At 41.0% G+C, this 23056-nt stretch overlaps 1 protein-coding gene across 2 annotated transcripts in view; it reads right to left on the reverse strand.

Moving 5' to 3' along the window:
* IRS2 (insulin receptor substrate 2) overlaps positions 1-23048 on the reverse strand; it is a 32046-nt gene extending 8998 nt beyond the window's left edge. Inside the window, exons 1-2 of one of the 2 annotated variants that reach the window (XM_085318128.1) lie at positions 19181-23048; positions 15153-17936 (exon numbers count right to left, since the gene is read on the reverse strand). In XM_085318128.1, coding sequence (XP_085174254.1) covers positions 17911-17936; positions 19181-22676 — 3522 coding nt within the window. In that variant the 5' untranslated portion in view covers positions 22677-23048 and the 3' untranslated portion in view covers positions 15153-17910. Of the gene's footprint in view, positions 1-15152; positions 17937-19180 lie in introns of those variants that run through there. The other variant, XM_085318129.1, reaches the window with a different exon arrangement.
* Positions 23049-23056: the final 8 nt, after the last annotated feature.

Below are 23056 nucleotides of genomic sequence, written 5' to 3' on the forward strand. Positions count from 1 at the left end.
AACAATTCACCTGCCCTATTTTATATACCCACATTAGGATCAAATGAGTAAGAGTTATGAAAGATCACAGAATCTGAGAGATGTATGACCTAGCATTCATCTTAAGAGCAGAGAACATATTCTTTTAAACACACCTTTACATACCATTTGCTCCCCTCCTATACCTTTCTAGTCATTAACAGGGGCAACAAGGTCTAACAAGAAAGAAGAGCTTGTGTAGGTGGAGTTTGCAGCCATCCACATGCCTAAACACACAGTGTTAAGAGTGCTCTCAAAGAACTGATAGCATGCCTTTTCTCTCTCACACCTGGGAGGGAGAGAAGTAATGTTTTCCAGTGAATAAATCGAAGAATTACTCAGAATTCCTCATACTAAATATTTAAATATTCATGGAAACAGGGATAAAGACTCATGTAAGTTGTGGGAAGTCATGTTCAMTCTGCCTTTCCACTACAATGGTTTATCTAATTATTCCATAAAAATTGCTTCAGTAAGGAAGAATGAGAGCACTCTGCTGAAGAATATAAGGCTAAAACATGCTAAGGGTGGAATGGAGAGAAAGAGGATGTATATCTTTTCAGGCAGAAAGGTAATGGTTGCAGGGCAGTACTGGGTGAGTGGTCTAGCCACTGAAATATTGTGATTAGGGGAATAAAAACCACTTCTTCCAGGCACTCTTTGATCCCTACCTCCATCACTGACAAAAGGGCTTAGGCACCTAATACCAAAAGAGGTTTCAGGTTTACAAAGTCTGTATGGAGACTGCAGCATCCCTCCATCCTAAAGAAAGACATTTATCTTCAGAGTGGCATGTTTTCAAACACAAAGCTCTCTTCAGCTTTCACAACCAACTACCCACCTGTTTTGTGAACTGACTTTTGGACTCCTTGTCACTTAGACTGAAATATTTCTTGCATTATATGCCTCATTTATGCTTTTAACCCAGCATCTAAACTCACTGGGTGGTCACACACTAAAAGTTAGGTCGACTATTACAGCTGTTAGGTTTTCATTGTAGGATATGTGTCCATAAAGATGCTTCTTGAAGGAGCCTCCTTGAGCCATGACGTCCTTGTTAAAGCAGACAAATGCTGAAGATTCCTTGCTCTGGTGCAGAAGAAAGATACGCAGAATGAAGGAAGGAATCTGGCAGGGATGATATAGGTATGATATAAATGAATACCAAGCAACCCAGTCTCAGAGCCACAAAAAAAATAAAAAAAAAAAGAAAAAGGAAAAAGAAACTTGGATGATCTTTTTCCTACTGCTTTCTCTTGTTGTCATATCCTCACTTACAACTCTGAGCATCTGGTTGCAGAATAGAAAAAGATTTTAATATAYGATTTTCTATTTTGTATCAATGCTTTCCTAGATCTCTTTCTGGTTATTACTTTTGTGAATCAATTAATCATAGAGGAGTGAAAGACAGCTGAAGCTGGGCAAGAAGTCACAAGCTTCACGGTCCAGGAAGAAGAGACCAAAAAAAAATATATCAAAAACCATAAAGTGAAATGAACAATCTAACACCAGAGTAGCTATACCGACATAGACTATAAAAACTGCTCTAGCCCTGTTTCCCAAGTCCAACATGTGGTTAAAAGCAGAAGCCTAAGCAATAGTGTAAGAACAAGACAATACAGAGATACTTCGCAAATCCTCATCCAGACTCCAGTAACACATGGATCAAGGACCCACTGTGTCTATCCTCATGGAAACTTACAGCATTCTGTAGCCTGGAGCTTCAGACCTTACCTTCATGCTGTGAGAAGAATAATTTCCTTTTGTTTGTTCTGAACTTTCAACATRTTAGCTTAATGTCCCCAATAACGCAGAAGTCTTAGTACTCTGTACAGTTAAGAGTCTTTGTGCCAAATATCATCGCACAATGTCCTTCATTTATTCTACATATTGAGAAACTGAGACACTCAGCAATAGGAACCGCAACTTTCCCATACGGGTGTTTCCTATCTTACAATCTGAGAGCACGGTATAAACACTGAAGAACATAGCAACCAAACATTTCTACACAATCCAGCAAAATTGGGAGAAAAAAAGGCTCTGTACAACTGGCCAACATTTTCTGCAGAATTCTTGAGAGAAGCAAATTATACTGTATGTTACCTGAAAAGGTTTCTAGTGCTTTGACGGAAAGTCTATTATTACATGGTATATATGAATGGTGGTAAAGRGAGGAAAAGGAAATTCCCTATGAAAAGAGAAAAAAAAAAGAAACTAAAATATTATCATTAATAAAGCTAGAGTTTTCTTACAGAACTTTTAATTCTATACATTTTGTATTCTGTTGCGCTTAGAAATCTCTATTAATGGGGCCTACAGTTCCAGGCACTGTGCACACACATAAGCGCAATATTTTTCTCTCCCAAAGTAAATTAACTTAACTGAAAAAAAATGTGATTATGAGTTATTATCAAATGTATTGTTTCTGATAGTAATTAAATACTTCTGCTAGCAATATATAAAAATGGGAACTAAAAATAAAACACTCCAAAAAAGTTTTGGAGGAGGAGAATGCTATCAAAAGACTAAACTTGTGAGAAAAGTCAAYATAATAAAATCTTGCAAAAATGCATTCTTACTTGTTGCCAGACCACTTCCAAAACTTTCATGACAGGGTAAAATTAAAGATAAAAACAAAACAAAAGTTTATCAGTTCATCACGCATAGGGAGCACAGTTCAAGCTGTAACCAGCAGATTTTCCTTCAAATAGAAAAAGTTACAGAGGGTCATTGGCTTGTGAAACCTAACCACCAGGAACCACCAGGTTTAGTATGCTGTCAGGGATGCACTTCTCAATACAAAGATGAGAACCTGTTTAGATCTGTGATTGTGGGGGTTTTGTTTGTTTGTTTGTTTTTAAGATTTTAAAATACTTCTGTAGGAGAATTATTTCTGACTTTTTGAACTACAAACTTATCTTATAGCTAGCTGGTCAAATATATTTTTAGCTCTCTCTCTGCTCATTAGAGCATTAGAGTTGCTATTTTATAAACGTTTATGTATTTTACTGTATCCAGCTACATTCAACCATAGAACCTGATAAATATAATCTTTATAACATATAAAGAAAAAGTCAAAATTCAGCCTTATAAGTAATTTTATACAGAGAGAAACCAGTCATAACCAAAGACATTCAAAAACACTATAGTTGTATCCAAAATGAGGCAGGAGGGGCTCCACCAACAGCTTTGCAGCCCCAATCTGTCAGACCAAGGGCAGCAGCCAGGGAACCCACTGGAGCACTCAGCAGCTCCTCCCTTGYCCTCTGGGGCTGGATTTTGCCCCCAACTCACCATGAGGAATATGAGGAAACAAGATGGGGATTGGGAAATCATGCAAACACGGACTCTTTGTCGGCATGAAGCCAGAGCGTGACGGCAGTACTCATCACGAACCCAAGGGCTAGAAAATACTCCTGGTCCCACAGTTCAGACATGGGATTTGGGAGACAGATCTTTCCCTGAACCAAAAGAATTCAGTTTAAGCAAATACTTTAGAATACCTCCACAGAGATCAACCAGAGAGTCTTACCCTCTTCGCAGGTACGCACCGGGGCCATGGTCATCTTTCAAGACAACGTTTATGAAAGTACTCCAGCCAGCTAGTTAAAGACAAGCGGACAAGCTCTCGCCAGCCTCATTAGGACGTATGCTTGCTGGCAGCTAAACATGGCACYGTGTCTTGAAGGTAGATTCACAAATTTAGACTTTTGTCAGTATGATAGCCTTAATACCTATCATCCCTTAGGAAGCCACAGAGTTGCCTTGAAAATAGCCATTCTCTTGCTAACATTATCCCTCAGCAGATTTTTCATATTATTCTTTCAATAAACAGGAAAAAAAAACCCTAGTAATCAAAGCAAAAGGATCACTCAAAGAACACACTTCTAATTTTTTTGTTTGTAAATTAGGTTGTATTCTCCCTTGCATTAACTGCATCTATGAGAAATACTAAAAAATGTTATTTTTTATGTTGTATTTCTTAAAAACAGACTTTGTTTAAAGGGTACCCGTAACTTTCTTTAAAATGTTCTCTGAATTTATTATCTAGATGAAGCAGCCCTTCTTTCTGAMGCTGATATGGACTGTATTGCCTACAGAAGCTAGTGTTTTGTTAATATATGAAAGGGTAGGAATWTTTTTTGGCACATTGGAATCATAAATATCCATCCTTGTATCACATCTGGAGGCTAACTGATAGTCCATTTGAAGGGGAGGGGGAAGTTCAGTAAACTATTTAGAAAAATGATTTTRATGTTTAAAATGTATCTCCTCATAACACCAGTTTAAGAACTGGAAACATAACTAATAAACYAATAAAAGGTCATAAACTAACTTGTGAAGGAGGAAAGTATGCAGAATAATAACCTCTGTTTTACACACATTTTACTTCTTTCTCAAGCAARAAACCCAAGTTGTACTGAATGAATGAGACTATTCCTAGCTCCACTGCATGTATCTCGAAACCTCCTTATCTAACAGCTACCTGGAGACATAAATTGAAATAAGCCTATGTTCATCAGCTCTRCTAGACCAAATAGATGCCAAAGCTTCACTTTTAAGAAAGGTAACTAAGACATGTGAATATAAAATGCCAAGTTACCTACCCTAAGGCACATGTAAGAATACTAAGACATGCGACAAATCTCAGCTTGAAAAACAACAAAATATTCATTGTTGTCTAACTGTGAAACCTTAAGTACAAGATATATGAGCTTCCCTAAGTTAAAAAAAAAATGTTTGTTTACACAGTGTACTTTCATAACATTTTCTCAAAGCTTCAAAAAMATTTTTTAGAATGGCAAAAAACTATCATTTATGTCCAGTATTGCTAACTCCAGAGAAMATTATGGACTTTATTCTGTAATTACTAGAGCTCTCACTAAATATTTACATAAACAAAGCTGTATTCTACTGTTTCAAGAGTTCTGTTTTCTCCTCATCTCATGGTGCTCTTCACACGTGCATTTTTGTTTTGTTTTGTTTTACRGCTTGTCTGTTTTGCTAGAGTGTAAATATGCTTATAAGCAACCAATGAGACTTACTTTTCTTTAAAAGGTTCACCAGTACCTCCTATTTTCAAAAATACATTCTACTTACAGGAATACATCTGACCACATGACTATACAACTGAAGCAATCACCTTTTACCATTGTATTGTATTACCTGGACTGTTTCTATAAAACAAACAGATTAAAAAACATCTTTGTCACTTCGACAAAGTTTGCCCCTAGTCTCACCAAATCCCACCAATGCTATGCAGAGAAYTCCCGTAGACTTCAGTGAGACTGAAGACTTGCATGTACTTTTTTCCCCATTGCCAGCATCCCAGCATTTTAAAGATGCTTAGGACATCACAGTAGGTGTTGTGAACATTTCAGGAAGTCACAATAAAGAACCAGAGTTTCCTGTGGGATAGTGTACAGTAGATGAGGTTTTTAGGATGCTATTTCAGAAACACTTTTTCCAAAGAACAGAAAAGGAAAGGCACAGACAATGCACATGAAATACACTGCAAAATACAAATGTTTCCCCAGAGGTGCCTACGCCTTTAAGATATGAGTTTGTTTCAAAATTGTAAGGACACAATATCCTTGCATATTTCATGTATTGTGACTGACCAGGAAACATATTGAAAAGTGTTCAGTCAACAGTGCAGCAGCTGCATAGCTAGAGAAAACACAAACCCCTTTTAATTTCACATTTACTGAACAAGTACAATACATCATAAACTAACCAGAGAGAGTACAGTCTAGGTCAGGCAGAAATATTTAGCTATATCCAGCTGATACATATACACAGAAAACATCAGTCTCATTTCAAGACCTTTCTTAAAATGGACTAAACACAGTAAGACTCATCTCACCAAACCTTAGCTGTCCAGAAGGTAGCTGTTCCATTTATGCTAAGAGTATAGGCTCCCTCTATAGTCTGGGAAGAGAAAGCGGTATATATCAGTCACAACAACAGGTCAGTACTGGGAAGACTGGTGCCTTTAAAGTTACTGCATATGGAAGCTAGACCTCAATTTAAGAGGGCTGTTTTGGTACGYATCATGAGGAGCAAACAAGGTGTCTACAGGATAAAACAAACCTATTAGTTCTATAATAACAACTCTGGCTAGACAAGAAAACCCACATATATACGGAAAAATAAAATAAGAATACCTGTCCTTAATATGCAGTGSAGATAATGTTTACTGGAATCAGCAMCACTGAAGGAATTAAGCAACTTCACTCAGTTTTCTAATAAGCAGTTACTTTACTTGCAGAATGCATATATTAATACTCCCCTAAGATTTTGAAGTCATGTGGTCATTGATAAACTGGCCTCAAAAAGAATGTCTTTCCATCCAATAATTATACTCCTGTGTCCATCAGACACAGCCCAGCCCAGCCCAGCTGAATKCCACAAGATCTGTAAGGAAAAACAGGGTGGAATTATCCGCTCTCAAACATTCTCCCTTGGTTTGTAAATAACCCTAATCAGTTTATGCTAAACAGTTATACTCAAACTTCTCTGCAGCAGTCACAACATGTTTACAAGCAGGAAAAACAAACAAACAAACTTATAGCACTAATAAAAGGCATAACAACTCAAAAAATGTTTTCCAGTTTGATGCCTCAGCCTCACCCACAGCTATCCAAAGTCTCTAAGCAAAATAATCCAGATTCAACCCACATTTAAGACAAAAGAGACCACAGAAATGCCTTCCTATACAGCAGGTATAAAAGTCGGACAAAAATACTTAAGTCAGAAAACATTTCCATAAAACCAGTAACATAAACCCAACATGAACAAGCTACAAATGACAGGTTCCYCTCTACCAGACACTTCCAAATTACAGTTCACAGACCATTTCAGAGCTGGCAGTTTATACAGTATTAGAGGTCCTCATTTCTAGTAGCTAATTTAAATAGAAAAAAAAATAATTCAAGTTATTATTATGATTCCAGAAGAATATGATGTGGTCACAAATGGTCCMAAAAGACATTTAAGACCGCTCATGAGCAAGAAGAGAAATGGCCCCAAATCTCCTCTAGAGATACCTATCACCATATGAAAAATSTTAGAAACTCTGTCAAAGTAAGACTGAGGGGAAGCTTTAAGAAAGGTGCCACCATACCCATCAATACAAATACACGTGTTAGGGAAGAAAAGCTCTAGTAGCATCTGACCCAATGAAGAAACRGAATTGCAGACTTACAAGACATTAAGCACTACCACTCATTCTGACAGTTACAGTCAGAGCTTTAGCTATGCTATGTTCTGAACTAATAAAAGTACCCCATCTTTCTAATTGTTTTCCTAAACTAAAGCATAGAGTTTGCAACTGTTTCTTGCTCCTAGATTAGCTGACAATTACTGAATGTAATTCATTGTAGCACTGTGCTCATTCTTTAACTGTCGAGAAAATAGTTTGCCATTTATCAAATACACTTTATTTCCTGCTTCCAGGTAAGAATTTGCTGTGTTTGTATAGGATGAAAATAAGTAATTAATATCTTTCGTAACACATACCAAAATGTGCTTCACATCTATCAAACGTGTAACRTCGCTTAGACTGTAGAAGCAAAACAAAATCTTACTCTGGTACACMCACACAAACACACACATGCACACACAGCTACAGTACACATGTAGYAGATCTACACATATATACACTGGAGTAAGAGAAAGCTACTTCACAGTTCAAAAAAGTAATGATTTTACTTAATAACAAAACAAGGATACAACAAAGAACCAGTAGTTTCAATAAAAGACCTATTTGTCTTCTGCTCTGCAATCTTCTGCAGAACGTGATAGCACTTTGCCTCCAGAGCAGAATGAAGAAGAGTCAGCTATATTGGCAGCTCTTTACAAAGCACATGGTAAAACGCCTGAATGAGACAAACAAAATATTTGTGCTTGACAAAGGGGATGGGATCTCAAACAAATAGTAAATACTAAGCAAAGAAATATTTCTTAGTACTCACAGCATCTTCAGAGTTAAGATACCTGACTAAGGATAAGAGTATACACTTCATTCCACTCAGGCCAGAGTGTCCAGGAGTTGTCTCTTACACTTAAAACTTATCTGTTCCTTACACTGAAAAGAGCTCTCTATTTTCCATTTTAATTTCACCAAGTAAGGAATAGTTGTCCCCAGAAAAGAAAGGTATGACTTCTACATCTTTCTAAACCCAGGTCCACTCACACCCATGCCTCCCACCTCCAGAGACCAAGAGTTAAGTTACATGTTTTAAACTCTCATCACTACCACCACTAATGTTATTAGTAAAAATCAACAAAATTACATCCTTTGGCAAAGGAATAATTGTCCATTACAAGCCTGAGTCTACAAGATAAAAAGTATGTAAATAATTCTTTGTAAAAAAAAATAGTATGGTTGAAAAATTGTCCCCTTACAAAGCTACAACAAAAGAAAAAAAAWCTAATGAGGGGTGAGAGGAGTAGAAAACATTATTTTCTCTCCACATGATGACAGAGTGCCTACACAGCCAGCATGGCAAGTTAAAGCTTGCCATGTTCATAATGGATGAAGCCTCAAGCCTCAAGTCTTGGGGAATAATTTCAGACTCACAGAGCACTCTATAAGTGACCTTTTGTTAGGATGCCATGAAACAGCAGTGTGGTATCTAAACATCTTACATAGCTCATTGACAGCACAGACCAACTCCCTCTGCCTTAGAGCACACCAGTTTAACCATGCTCATTCAAGCTGCAAGATCTAGTCTATTGTTTCTTTTTCCTAGGGTAGTCAAGTATACATTTATTAAGATAATGGAGTCTAGCAACTTATTTTTTAAGGGCCAGATTCTGGTTCAACTAAAATCAATAATAATAAAGCTACCACCTCCACTGCTATCAAGTCCTGACTTCATAATGGCTCTTTTTTATTGTCATTCACAGATGTGCAATCTAATATCATCATATCTTAAAATACTTTTAGTTTACTGTCCCTGGAACATTCATACAATTCATTCATGGAACATTCAAAGGAAAAAAATTAAAGAAACCTGATCTAGAAATCACTTTCAGTACTGAAAGAAATTGGTATATTCATATCTGGAAATCACCCTGTTGGCTAACATTCAGCAACTGATTACTACCAATTTCTTTACTTAGTATCTACACAATCTACTACTTATTTAGAATACACCAATTATTGCTGAAATTAGAAGATGRTTTTATATAAGAATTTGATATTTAAGGATTAAAACAGAACAGGGTAATAACAAGTTACCTCTCTATAGAAGAATTCTATGAAGAAAGCACTCTCATTCTACCACTCATCTGCGCATGCTGGAATCTGATATTTCCAGAGTAACTGGGAGAATACTGAGATTATACATTCATAAGCATTCCCATCTGAAGTTTATAGCAAGCTCCCTCAAGCATTCTGTGCCTCAGGATCATAGACGTTTATTCTTAAAGCTCCTCCCCATACTCATTTCTCAGTCATTACTGTTAAAGTCATAGAGCACTAATTCTATGACTGCTACTGTGACTTTACTGCTCCATGTATGTACCCGTTAATTAATTATATTTGCAGATGGAAACAAACTTGTAGAAAATGTTCCAAGTTTTTATAATATTAGATCAAAACTAATCAACTGTAAATGATTTTATTACTAAGAGATTTCTCAGAGTCCACAACCTCTAATATTAATCACCATTGTTTTTTAATTAACAAATTTTGCTCATGAGAATTTTGAGACAAAAGCATACATTTTCTTCTTACATTAAAAAGGCAGTATCATTAAAGATAACATTTCACTAATTTTTCACAAATAATCGCTCAAGGCTGAAACCTGTCTTGAAAGATATAAGTCTACCTACCCACAAAAATTTTCAAATGTTTATGTTGTAAAAATGAATGGTATTACAACACAACTGAATGGATCTGCCTTATAGAAGAATTTCACCTCCACCTTCCAGATCCAAATTTCRTAATTCCCTTGCCAGAAGTCTTCCTCTGGTATCAGCGACAATTTTGTTTAATCACTTGGTCTTAGACTTGGTCTGTCTACACGTTGAAGGAAACTAAGTACTCTGGCTTTCCCAGGTAGATTCTTGTTCAAGAACACTATCAGCAAGCCTTTACTGGAAATTGTTCATCTCTGTGAATCTATTCTGGCATTGGTCAGGTAAGATACTTTCATGACTGTCTCAATCAGTACCATTACTACACCATGAATAAAAAGCAAACCAAACTTTTACTAATGTTTTTGAAAAAAATCAGCAACAGAAGAACTGGTAAGGGAACAGAAAAGAAATCTGCCATATTTTCTCAATGATTCAAGTACTAAAGAAAACACATTAGTTCTAGTGTGTTAGAACTAGTTTAAGCAGTCAGTTTGATCAGGTTAAGTATTTCCATAATAGCAAAACAGAAATCAGATGGCACTGGCATCCATGTGTTTATTCTTATTTCTCACAAATAATGCTGAAAATGTAGTATTGATAGTTACTGCAAATACTTTCTATAATCTCACTTATCTCCATCAACAAAAGCAGACTTAGCCACTGTCATTATTGCTTCCTTGTTCTTAAGCAACCATTCAACCGTATGCTGTCTCCTATTTTAAGGTAAAAGTTAAACCTAACTCTCGCCTAGAAGAGTTTCATCTGAATGTCTTATTCAATCAATTCCTCAGTAGGTCCTGCTGAGCAAAAACCTATTCCAAAATAATAATAAAATCTTCTAAATTATCATTCCATACATTAGTTTGACAACAGTACCCAGTTTAATGAGAGGTTAAACTGGACATTAGGACTGTCTGAAACACTGTTTTTAAATAATACGTTGCCTGGGAGAACACAATCCAAGAGGCAAAGCTAAAACTGTTTAGATCTTATTCCTCTCAATTTAACATTTTTCATTGACAGAATTTTCCAACTGTTACTCGTATGATTTATGATTTGCTTTTGACTTAAGAGAAGTAAAGTCTTCTATCTTAAGTCTCACTTCTAGCATGATTCTCCACCTACTTTAAATTGTGTAACAGATCTGGAAATTGAGAGCACCAAACAGAACAAGGATTTTCATACCTTCTACTCAGCATCACAGYACTTTCAAATAACTTTTTTTTAAAGCATCACTTGGAGAAATTGTATAGCATGGAAAATTTGCCACTACGTTCTGCTGTTTCTAAGAAACTTCTGCTGTTTCTAGTATGAGCAAGTTTGCTATTTTGGCATTACACTAAAGCCCCAGTGCCTCCATTTCTGACCCCTTCAAACAAAAACAAGCTGCTCAACAATGTCTAATCCGTGCGTCATGTAATCCTGCTTAATACTCTACAAACTCTGGGTAATATTTGGGTAGTTTTTAAATTTAGCAAAGAACATCCTGGCCTATTTCAAAGACATCCTTGCCTTGGGTAGTGTTCCCTAGAAACATCTCCCGTTTTCATTTCAAACGAACAGAAAAAGCAAACAAACAGAAATGTGTAAGAAAAGTTAACAAAAGACAAATTAAGAGATCCTGGCCTACTGGCATAATAACAACATGTAACGTTACAAATCAAATGACTGAAACAGGAATGCATTGTGCAACCACCAAACACAGCATCCATAAATAATTAGAGAAATTCTTACTTTTTTAACACAGCATTGGACCTATCTAAGAGCACAAGACTTGACCCTACACAAGGATTGCAGACCTCTCCTTTCCAGCAATGCATCAGACTCTCCTGCAGATTACTATGGCACCAAAAGCTAAATTATGCATGTGTTCTTACCACCTATACAGAGCACCAAATACAAACTAGGAGATCACTCTGTTGGAGCAACAGAAAATTCCTTCTTTGAGACATAGCTCACTTTCTGCAACACAATTATCTTAACAGAGGCTCAYGCTACAAACACTTCCAAAGTCTAAATTAAATTCTATTATAATTCCTTAGTATACCATCTCGCCTGCCCTTCCTAAGATCTYTCAGGCCCTCGCTGAAGGACAAATATGTTCCTATTTTGTTTAGGCTGACAGGCAGACAGTCTCCGACCATTAGCCTTTTGTCAACAATGATGCTGGGGTAGATTACTAGTGCGCAGTGCTTGTAACGGCAGGTGCATGGCCCTGGGGCTGCCATCTGCCAGGAAGGAAGTGTTCTCCTCTAGGATGCTGAAGAGATTGACAAATAATGTAAACAAAACACTGAATCATTCCTAATCTATGGAATCAAGCTATTATGTTACTATTTTGCAATGTACATACCGTGATCTGAGTTGCGGGCTTAGGTTTGGGGTTGGGATTTTTCATTAATGATTTCTATGTTTGGTTTGCTAAGATAAAAATGCACTCTTAACAGTATTTATATTTGAGGTAAGACAGGCAAGGAATCATAGAATGGTAAGGTTGGAAGGGACCTCTGGAGATCACGTAGTCCAACCCTTAGCATAGCCCATACAGGGATTGAACTCACGACCTTGGCATTAGCAGCACCACGCTCCAACCAACCGAGTTACACCTGCCCCAAAGTCTGCATTTCAAAAAAGAAATTATCAAGTGTTTTTTAAAAAACAACATGAAAGTTATTTCGGAAAAATATTTCCCCACTTTCAATTTATAATCCGGTTCTTTACAAAGTTTGTGGGGTGTCACTGTGTACAAGAACTGGATTTTTTGTTTGTTTTAGAGACCCCTGTATACAATTTTGGGCCACCATCACTGATTAAAAAAATAAGAAAGCATTTGCTCTGGAAAAATTACAGAAATTTTGAAAAGAAAAACTGGATAGGTATCAGGCCTCAGTCTTTTAGCTGGTCTTTTAAGTAGATTTTCAACTGGATTTCTCAAAATCAGATTGAGTATCTTCTCTCAGTGTTGCTAGTTTTCTCTTCAATTAATATTAGCAGTCGATTTTTCACTTATACTATCAAGCAATAATACATCTTCATGCAGATCTAACTGAACTTAGCAGACTAGTCACTGTAATCACACATACTGTTCAGGAAAGTATTCATTAGTGTCTTAACTGCCTGCACAGCAGAGATTACACGCTACTGCTGTCTTTGAATGAGCCTCAAAAGTTACTTTACGTGTTATCACTTTAACACTCAATTAAGTATGKTTTTTTTGTTTGTAAATTGGCCTCCATAAAGATGTGGGTAACCTTTACATTGTTTTCAGTCAGGTTTTATAATGTCTAATCCTAAAATTTTTGTTTTAAATACAAATACATCCTTATAAGTAAGGGTAAGATTCATTTTACCTAATTTAGTATGAAAGCTACAAATACAATATAAACTTGTGATCTAAGTTTCGTTTACAGCTGACAGAGATACAGTCAAATACAGAGGCAAACTCCTGCCATCTTATAATAGGTATTTAAAATATAGACAGGACAAATCACTCTGGCTCTTTTGTTTACTTCTGTGGATTCTAGAGAGCGCCTAGATGACCACCTCACGCTAGGTGCCTACATTTTGGACAGCTGAAGCCAGCTGAGACAAATACCACTGTAAAAAAACAATAGAAGTTTTCTTTTGAAAAGGAGCCAGGACAAAACCCAGCCATTTCAACAATTAGCAGCAAGACAACCACCTAACTGAACTTGGCTCTCAAGGCTGCCACTCTTGACCCCTCACACGCATACTCAATTAAAAAAAATAAATAAAAATAGCACAGACTAAACAAGCAGGCCAACAAAACATACATGAACTTTGGGGTCAGCACACCAACTTCTAGTATCAATGGATACTACTGATTTCCATAGACATACACAGATCACTTTTAAGCAAAAATTACAAGAAACAACAATAACAGCAACAAAAATAAAAGTAGTTCTGAAACCTGCATAATTACACACCCTACTTTACCAACTAAACTGCTATACTCACTTTATATGGCTATTACATATGCTTTATAAATATAGTATTAAAACTTCCACGAATCCTGCTGAAGTAGTCATGACTATTATCTAGTAAAAAAATGGATGCATATCTACATTGTAGATAACTAAGCCTTGAGGAAATTGTGAAAAATGCTAGGCCTTGAAGCCCCTCAACTAAAATGTAACTGGCAGGGGGGAAAGATTCATTATATCCCCTAACGATAGCATAATTTTTCTGTGAATGCTTGCTGTGTTTCAACTTTTAAACCACTTCAGGATTCCAGAGTAATTAATGCTATTTAAGAATAATACTAAATCAAGTATAAAGAAACCCACACTATTCTCTCCTTATCAGAAAAAAAAGAACACCATATAAAACATGTCCTAATGTTCTTTCTGTTTGAACATTCCTTTATCCATTTTACTTACAAGCAAACGTTASTCTCTGCAGCTATCTTGAAAGAAATCAAGTAATCAGAAGCAATCATCAACCTAAGCATTTCCTCTGCCTTGAGCAATGACTGTACTGGTTCATTTTAGAATAAACCCACCATTCAACTTAGTCTATAACAATTTATCTTAAATGACTCAAAGTAACCATGACATTCTTTAAACAAGCAGTATGGCTAAACATAATTTAAAGTATAAAGCAAAAAAAAAAAGTCTAATACACGTTAACATGTTTTAATATTCTATCTGCTTGTAAAAAGCTGAGATCCATATAATCAATCTAATTTAAAATATCAAAGGCTTCTTTTAGATAAACTTAGTTTGCATTTTTTGTTTCATGGATAGTACTGTCAAATTTGGACCTAACCATTTTGGTTTGGTCACTTGTAAAATGCAATCTGAAAGAAAAGAAGTACATTTCCACAGTTATTAAAAGAGAACATACATTTTTTTTTAATTCTAAGCGTAAGAGGTAAAAATAAGCTACGTATGATACTCAGAGTAGTTCAGCTCTTTCAGCTTTTAATTTTGATGCATACAATCCACTTCACAGAACTTAATAGTAAGAGAAAATACTTCATTTACAAATAATTGATTCTAAAAAAAAAACTTTAAAAGATGCATAGATTTCTAACACAACATATAATTGTTTTAATACTTTCAACAAGTCATTTGCAAATGAATACAAGTTTTGTGAAAGAGGCAATTACACATTTTCATGCTGCTCTGTGAATCAAAACTTTATGCCATAATCAGAAAGAAAAAAAAATCTTAATAATATAATTCACGGTGCAAAGTAATCAAAAAAGAAAAAAAAAGAAATAATAGTTTTGCTTTAAATAATCTAAAATGCCATTAGAAAGACACAGAAAGAGATTGCTTAAGATAGGCTTTTTATTGTTTAGGTGCAGTCATAGAACTCTCACAAAAGCAAGAGCTATTTGACAATGAGGGGTTCATTACCATTATTAAAAAAAATCACCTTATTACGATTTTAACTAGATGTATTACAGATGAAGTCTTCTTTAAATAACCAAGACAAGAGAAACTTAAATAGGATGAAAACAATCCTCARTTTTTTGCATCATTATACATGGTATTTGTTCAGTTTTAGAAAACTAGATCAGAACTACTAGACTACTAGAAACTTTTAAAAAGTTACAGAGCATTTTAGCTGTAGAAACAACAACAAAAAATGAAGATAACCCACGCAAGTCTGATGTTTTCACAATTAAGCAAAATTCCCTATTTCAAAGTCTATGCAAAACAACCACCGTATTTAATGGGAATTTTACTTAAGAATTACGTGCAAAGGGTAAAAGCCCACTGAAATCAAAGCAAAACTCTCATCTGAATTCAGTAGAGCTAAGATCCACCGTAAAAAGTCAGATCACTTTTGGGTGTAATCTGTCACAGATCCATTGAAATAAATAATTTATTCTCATTTTCTCACATAATGCAAATGTCTCCATAAATAATAGAAACCACACACAGTTCATACTTCTTTAAGCAAAAAGCAACCAATTTTAGAACAAAGACTAGCTAATTATCAGCATTTAACAAGAGTTTCAACTGACCATAACAGTATTATTTTATTTACATATCAGATGAAGGCAAGTGTTTCTCACACTCTTAAATATTTGCACGCTTTCAGAGTACAGCAGAACTAAACAAACTGATCATTTAAAGCAATCTTTTAATTTTTCAGTTTTGACAGCTATTTTGGTTGTACTAGCTTGCTCTTGTCACAACAGGATAATATGGACACAGAATTCCAAAAGTACAGCATTCCCTACAGCAGAAATAAGTTACTGACAGCAAAGACAAGCTACACATGAAAGCCAACTACCTTGTTACTTAAAGGAAATTATTTGTATCACTTTAAAACAGTACCACATGAAAACATTTACATCTATTGCTACAGACCTTTAGGAAGAATTCAAWTTGATTTTTTTTACACATATTTTGCACTCACAGAAATATTAATTTACTGATAAACCCACTGCAAGGAGCTTACTTGTATACCCTGTATCTCTGGAAGAGGTCTTCCTGATCCTGTTATTAAATAAATGTACATCCTCCATTGTTTTAAAATAGCTCYAAACTTCTCTTTAGTTTTGAAGAAGTAAAGTTTCCCACTCAGTAACTCTGATAATACAGTTAAAAACAAAATTCAAAAGAAGTGCAAACATCTAAGTAAACTAAGTTGATCATACATGTCAAAAGCTCTCTCTTATGCAAACTATTAATTTTGCTAAATTAGGTTTTCTCAAATCTACCTGAATTACTATGGTGTTAAAACAGCAAACAGAGTTTACTCTTGCTTATGCTCAAAATACATTTTTCTTTAACTTGCATATGTGTTTCTTTGTAAAACATGAGAGTGCTAGTAATTTCCCAAATAACAATTTTTTGATTTAAATGCTTTGGCACAAAACTGAGTGATCTTTTTAACAGTGGCAGTAGTAGTTCTGTAAACAAACTCCAGTGTGAAATCCAAATGAAAAACAAAACAGAAACTTGGATATTTGAAAAAGTTAATGACTTGGTTCTACTTATACTGATAAAATTATTTCTACTTTCCCATGCAATTAATTTTCTAGTTAGTCTGCCACAAATACAATTAACATGAGACTCTGTTTTTAAAATATAACCCAGAACACTGCTGGTTGATGTTTGTGCAAGTTTTTTCTTACCGCCTTGCCCTGATATTGGCTACAATAATCCCCGAGCGGAATAGTTTTAACTATGCGCAATAGGCTTACACATTTTTCAGGGAAATAGAATAGTGGAGAGGATAGCTTTGCCTCCTAGACAGAGATTAAATCTCAAAGAGTTTACCCAGAACACTTCTGAYTGTAGTCTGCATTTATAAACTTCCTCAGGAAACAGGAAAAATAAATACACAAATTAAATATTAAAATAAGGCAAGTCTATAATCACCGTTTGTCAAGTATTTTACAGAATTAAACCTTCTTCTTTGTACACCATGTACCAAATTAGCATTGCTACGTTTACTGCATTATCCTTTTGTTTACCTTATTAGAAGGACAGGAGTCAATTCCTCCTGCTGATCTCACTGATTGACTATTTTATTCCCCCTGCTTTTAGCCTGGATGATGAAAACACTCATATCCACTCCAGGTTTTCTCTGCAGCTGGTTCCCCTCCCCCTGTTTTCCCCCTTTGCCTTAGGGTCAGCAGTTTGGAGAATGTTGTGGAAATAGCTCTTTCCCAACACGGGCTTGGTGTGCAGTTGGGGTTGTAGGTAGCTCAAGAAAAAAATCAATTACTGTGAAAAATCAGTTTGCAAAGAAATGTGCAGAATAGTTAGTTAGCGTCCTGGAACAGAACTACAAGGCTTGACTGACTTTTATAACGCTATGTAACCAATAATTGCAGCATTCACATTGTTTTTAATCAAGCCATGTGAATCCTGAAACTGACTTCAGCAAAACTAAAAACGACTAGCAAATAATGCTCTGCCCTCAGCCCTCCAAGTCATTCAGAGTAAGCGTTCATCCTTTAAAGCTTTGACATTTCATTCAACAATCCTCTCGTCTTAATTAGGTTCAAAGCTTGCTCTGCAAACGGTGGATCTCTCATCTTTTCCATCTTCCTGTACTTCCTATCAAAAGAGAAAATATTTTCTTCTTCAAAATCAACTAGCTAATAAAACAGAAAAAAAAACTGCAAATAGCTCCTACAAAGTGTCACTTTTTGCTTGTAACTGATGACCTCTATCAGCACTACGAATATAGAAGCAATATCTGTGTACCTCCAAGCAACTACTTCTAAATCACATGTCATTTCAGCTAGCTAAACCTATAAACATATATTACAGCTCTATATACACACAGGTTTAAAGTACCAGGTCTTGCATAAATGCAAAAGCAAAGAGAGTCCCTATGGTGTCTCATCATTAACTTTTAATCCTTGACAGATTCTGTTCTGTGCCCTCCTCAACTAGTACTCCTMAATTGTACACAATTTCTCACTTGTTAAGAGGAGATGCATTTCTATTGGGTGGGGGGTAATTTATTTTCTTTGTCTTTCTTTTTAAAAGCCAAAACCAGCACCTCAACAAAGGAACAGCTACATAATTAAAACATAAATTCTCTCTCACACTGTGTTTCAGATTTCTTACGTTTGCTTTTGTCTTTGAAGGCTGAGCATTTGCAATCCATTTAAAAACAAGCCAACCAACTGGTCATTCATATTGTGATTGAACTGCCAGCTGGAACCACTACAGGGTAGGCCTTTAAGTAAAATGTGCAAAACAATGTGAAATAGGTCATGCATATATTGACTTAAGATTAAAAAAAAATCACAATCCATGCTCACCATGATTTACTGTTAAACTTTTGCAAGAGACATGAAAATCAAGGTATTAAATTAGTCCTTCTCATTTTGTTACAACTGACCTTCCCAGCTAGACAACCAGACTTTTTTTTGTCGTCTGATGTCCCTCACTCTTTTCAGCTCAGTAATTTTACATTTCAAATATTATTTGGCTGCTGTATCAACATAAACTATTTTGGTCACATTTTCCAAACACTTTCAAAAATCTCACATAAGAAAACTCTGAAGTAACCCAAACATAGTAACTGTGCAAATATTAGCTTTTACTGGGGTACCCAAAAGTACACACTCAAAATAGCACAGTAGAATTTAAATGTCATTAAATACCCCAAAATTAAACTCTCTAATACAAAGAGAGAGAGTTCCTCCCAGACTGTTTGTTAGAGGACACATTTGGGAATTTTAAGAAAGATAGGAGGGAGAATGCTGCACCTCAGAGAACATAATACTTCAGCGAGAAACACAAATAGTAAGTAACAGCACACATAGCTGTCAGAGGGAGCTACTCACCTTTCACAGCACTTGCTTCTTTCAGGTTGTGGGACAGAAAGTCTATGCTGGCATAGGCGCTTGTCTCCACTCCGTTGATGCCCCCGTTCAGGACGTGCCTGGCTTTAGACCTGGCTTTGTCACAGTTTGCCAAGCTCCCATCCACCACGTCGATGGCAATGTAGTTGAGGCCGTTCTGGAAGCCAGCCGAGGTCTCTCGGCACATGGGGCTGCTGCCCTGCTCCTCCTCCAGGCCTTCGCTTTTCCTGAGGGACACATTCTCCACTGAGGCTGAGTTGTGCCTTTTGGGGTTGTGTGCAAAAGAGGGGGACACGGGGGTCACAGTGGTGGTGGAGGAGAAAGTCTCAGAGCTGTGCCTCCGACGCCCCTGGGGATCTGCACGAATGACCTTGGCCCCACGGTTGGGGTCAGGGGGAGGGCTGGAAAGAATGAACGCCTCCACCCCGGAGAGGGTGAGCCTCTTCACCCCCGCCGTGGGGCTGGTAACCCGGGCACTTTCTGGCTTCTGAATGATGGGCTGGGGTGGGGTGGTGGCCATGCCAAAGGTCATCTCGGTGTAATCCCCACCATCGGATGGGCTGGACAAACAAGCCACCCCCACGGCCGCCTTCAGGTAGCGCCTGTCAGGCTGGCCTGTGCTGGAGGAAGAGCCTGGTGAGAGCGCTTCCAGGGAGCCCACCGAGACTGTGCCCGACTGGGAGGGTGACTGCGAACCAAAGTCAATGTTCATGTAGTCGGAGAGCGGGGAGCGCCTCTGCCCCGTGCCTGAGCCCAGGGAGGAGGCTGGGCTGTCAGCGGGCAGCGAGGGGGGAGAGTAGACAGCGGCATCCCCAAAGTCGATATTAATGTATTCGCCGGGGCTCTTGGGTTCAGGCGGCAGGGGGTGCTCGTTCATGCTGGGCAGCAGCGTCCGCAAGGTCTCCAAGGAGAGGCGGCAGGGCCGGACCACACGCTGGCACCGCTGGCTCAGGAAGCTCTCGGTCCGGCTGTGCCGCAGGGGTGAAGGCACCGTGTGGCTGGAGGGAGCAAAGGTGCCGGCAGGGGACTGACCCGCTCCGCACACCACTTCCTCAGGGATCATCCTCCCTGGGGAGTTCATGAACACATACTGGTCACTGTCCTTAGCCAGGCCCTGACTCTTATAGGAGCGGGGTAAGGAGCTGTACGAATAGCAGCCAGGCTTGGTGGGCTCACTGGCCCCGTGCCCTGAAGGAGCGAAAAAAAAGTCCGGGGGGGTGAGGGAGGGAGCTTGGGGCCCGTGCTGGGGATCCCGGGGGGACATATTGATATAGTCGCCACTGCTCAGCCTCCCATCAGAGCTCTCCACGGACAGCTTGGAGCCACACCACATCCTCATGTAGCCGCTATCATCAGGGGAGCTCTCCCCGGGGGAGCTAGTCTTGTAGCTGCTTCCATTTCCAGGGGACCCACCACCCACCCCAGCACGGGGCTGCAGGATCTGTTTGGGGGCAGACACACTAGTGGGGCTCATAGGCATGTAGTCATCACCACCCCGGCTTCCCTGCCCTAAGGCTGCAGCTACACCGGGGGTCATGGGCATGTAGCCATCATCATCTCCTCCTCCTCCTCCTCCCCCCACCACCAGCGGCCCCAGGTTGGTGCTGCTGCTGCCAGAGCTACGGTGGGAACCGATCTCGATGTCTCCATAGTCCTCGGGGTAGGGGGTATAGGTGACTTTGGGGGAAGCTCCCGCTTGGCAAGAGGGGAAGAGGCGGCCGGCACTGCCAGTGAAGGTGGCACGCATCAACGTGTACTCATCAAGGGAGGCAGAGGAGACCTGCGGTGGGGCAGGCCGCTGCCGGCACGGAGTGGTCAGCGAGTAAGTCCGTTTGCGATGGCCCTTGTCGGCGGCGTCGGGGCAGGGCCGGTAGCAGAGCCGGCCACTCGGGGGCCGCTCCATTGCCATGTAGCCGTAGAGGTCGGTGCCACCCCCAGGGTCCCGCACCGGGGGGGTCTCGGCGACCGACTCGGGGGTGTTGCTGCGGTTGCTGGCGGTGGAGGAGGAGGAGAAGGGTCGCAGGTCRCCGCCGGGGCTGGAGCCGTACTCGTCGAAGGACATGAAGCCTGCATCGCTGGGGGAGCCGGAGATGGAGGCGCTGCCGCTGGATGGGCGCTGCGGGTGGTGCAGGGGGGGCGGCTCGGAGCCGAGGCCGCTGCTGGAGGAGAGGCTGATGGGGCTGGTGGCGGAGGGGGGTGAGTGGGAGGCGGGCATAGACATGGAGCGGCTGCTCGGCAGGCCGCTCCCGGCCAGCGCCGGCAGCAGCTTCCCCGCCTGCCTGCCGCCACCGCTGCTAAGCGTATGCGAGCGGCTGAGGGGGGTGCGCACGGGGCCGGGGCTCATGGGGCTGCCGGCTGCTGAGCCCACCCGGCAGCCGTCACCCTCGCTGGCCGTGCGCACCCGGCACGGCGCGCCCTTGGTGCCGGCCGCCAGGCTGTCGGTGCGGGAGCGGCGGAGCAAGCCGGTCTGGCTGGGCGGCAGGTTAACCAGGTGGTGGTGGCGGCGGCCTGGCACGGTGATGGGGTGGGTGGCGGAGGTGCCGCTGCCACCGGGCCCGGTGGCCCCCCCGGAGGAGGAGGACGACGAGGACTGGCTCTTGCTGCGGGGCCGGAACTCGGACAGCTCCTTCAGCGCCTTCATGGCCTCCAGGATGGTCTCATGGATGTTCTGGGCAACCACCGAGTCGTCCGCCTGCATCCAGAGCTCGCCAGGCCCCGTGGCCGCCGAGCGCCCCACCTCCATGAAGAAGAAGCTGTCGGAGTGGCCGCAGCGGCGKATGTTCATCAGCTGCAGCGTGACCGAGGGCAGCTCGCAGTTGAGGCGCACGAAGCCGATGGTGCGGGCTGAGAGGCACAGGCGGTGGACGCCGGTGAGGTTTTTGCTCTGCCCCAAGCCCTTGGGCTTCAGCGTCACCTGCCAGACCTCCCGGTAGGCGGCGGTGGCCGGGGTGATCAGCCCGTAGTTGAGGTCCTCGCCGGCGGCGGCCAGGGAGGAGGCGGCGGCGCTGCAGGAGGCGGAGAAGGGCGAGGAGAGGTGGCGGTGCGGGGAGCCCTGGCAGGCCGCCTTGCCCTCGTTGAGYAGGTCGGTGAGAGCCCGGTACCAGCCCTCCTGCTCCTGCTCGTTCTCGGCCGCCACGGCGAAGTACTCGTCCTTGGTGTAGAGGGCGATCAGGTACTTGTGCTTGGCGTCCGCCCGCTTGTTGATGTTGAGGCAGGAGTCGAGGGCGATGACCCGCTTGGGCGCCCCGGACTTGTTCCTCCATTTCTTCTCGCTCTCGTAGTACTCCAGCCGGGCGCCCGCCGCCTCCTCCCCGCCGCCCGGGCCGCGCAGCACGAAGAAGCGCTTGTGGCCGTGCTTCTGCTTGCGCAGGTAGCCGCACTTCCGCACGCTCTGGTTGTTGTTGTTGTTGTTGTTGAGGTTGGGGCCGGCGGGGGGGCTCACGGGGGGCAGCAGCCCCAGCACGGCGGGGCTCGCCATCCCCGGCCCCGCGGCGGACAGCGGCGCCGGGCTCCTCTCCGCCTCCCGCCCGAGCAGCGGCGGCGCGACGGCGCTATCCACCCCCCGCCGCGGAGGGAGCCCGCAGCGGCGGCGGCGACTGGGTCCTCCCGGCGGCGGTGGGGCCGCCGCCGCCTCTAGGCAGCGGGCGCTGCCGGCGGCCGCTCGGCGGCTGGGGAACCGGCGGTGCCGCCGCTGCCGCGGGCGCTCCCCGACGCGTCTCGTCGCCTCTGCTGCTGCTGGTGCTGGTGGTGCTGCTGCCGCGGCGGCTGCTGCCTGCGTCGGTAGGAGTTTAGCAGTAAGTAACACATCGCGCACCGAGCGACTGAACTAAAGAGCAAAACAACACGTGACCCGCCGAG

The sequence above is a fragment of the Rhea americana genome, unplaced genomic scaffold, assembly GCF_003343005.1.
Source record: "Rhea americana isolate MKP2758 unplaced genomic scaffold, rheAme1 scaffold_52, whole genome shotgun sequence".
In the NCBI taxonomy this organism is placed as follows: domain Eukaryota; kingdom Metazoa; phylum Chordata; class Aves; order Rheiformes; family Rheidae; genus Rhea; species Rhea americana.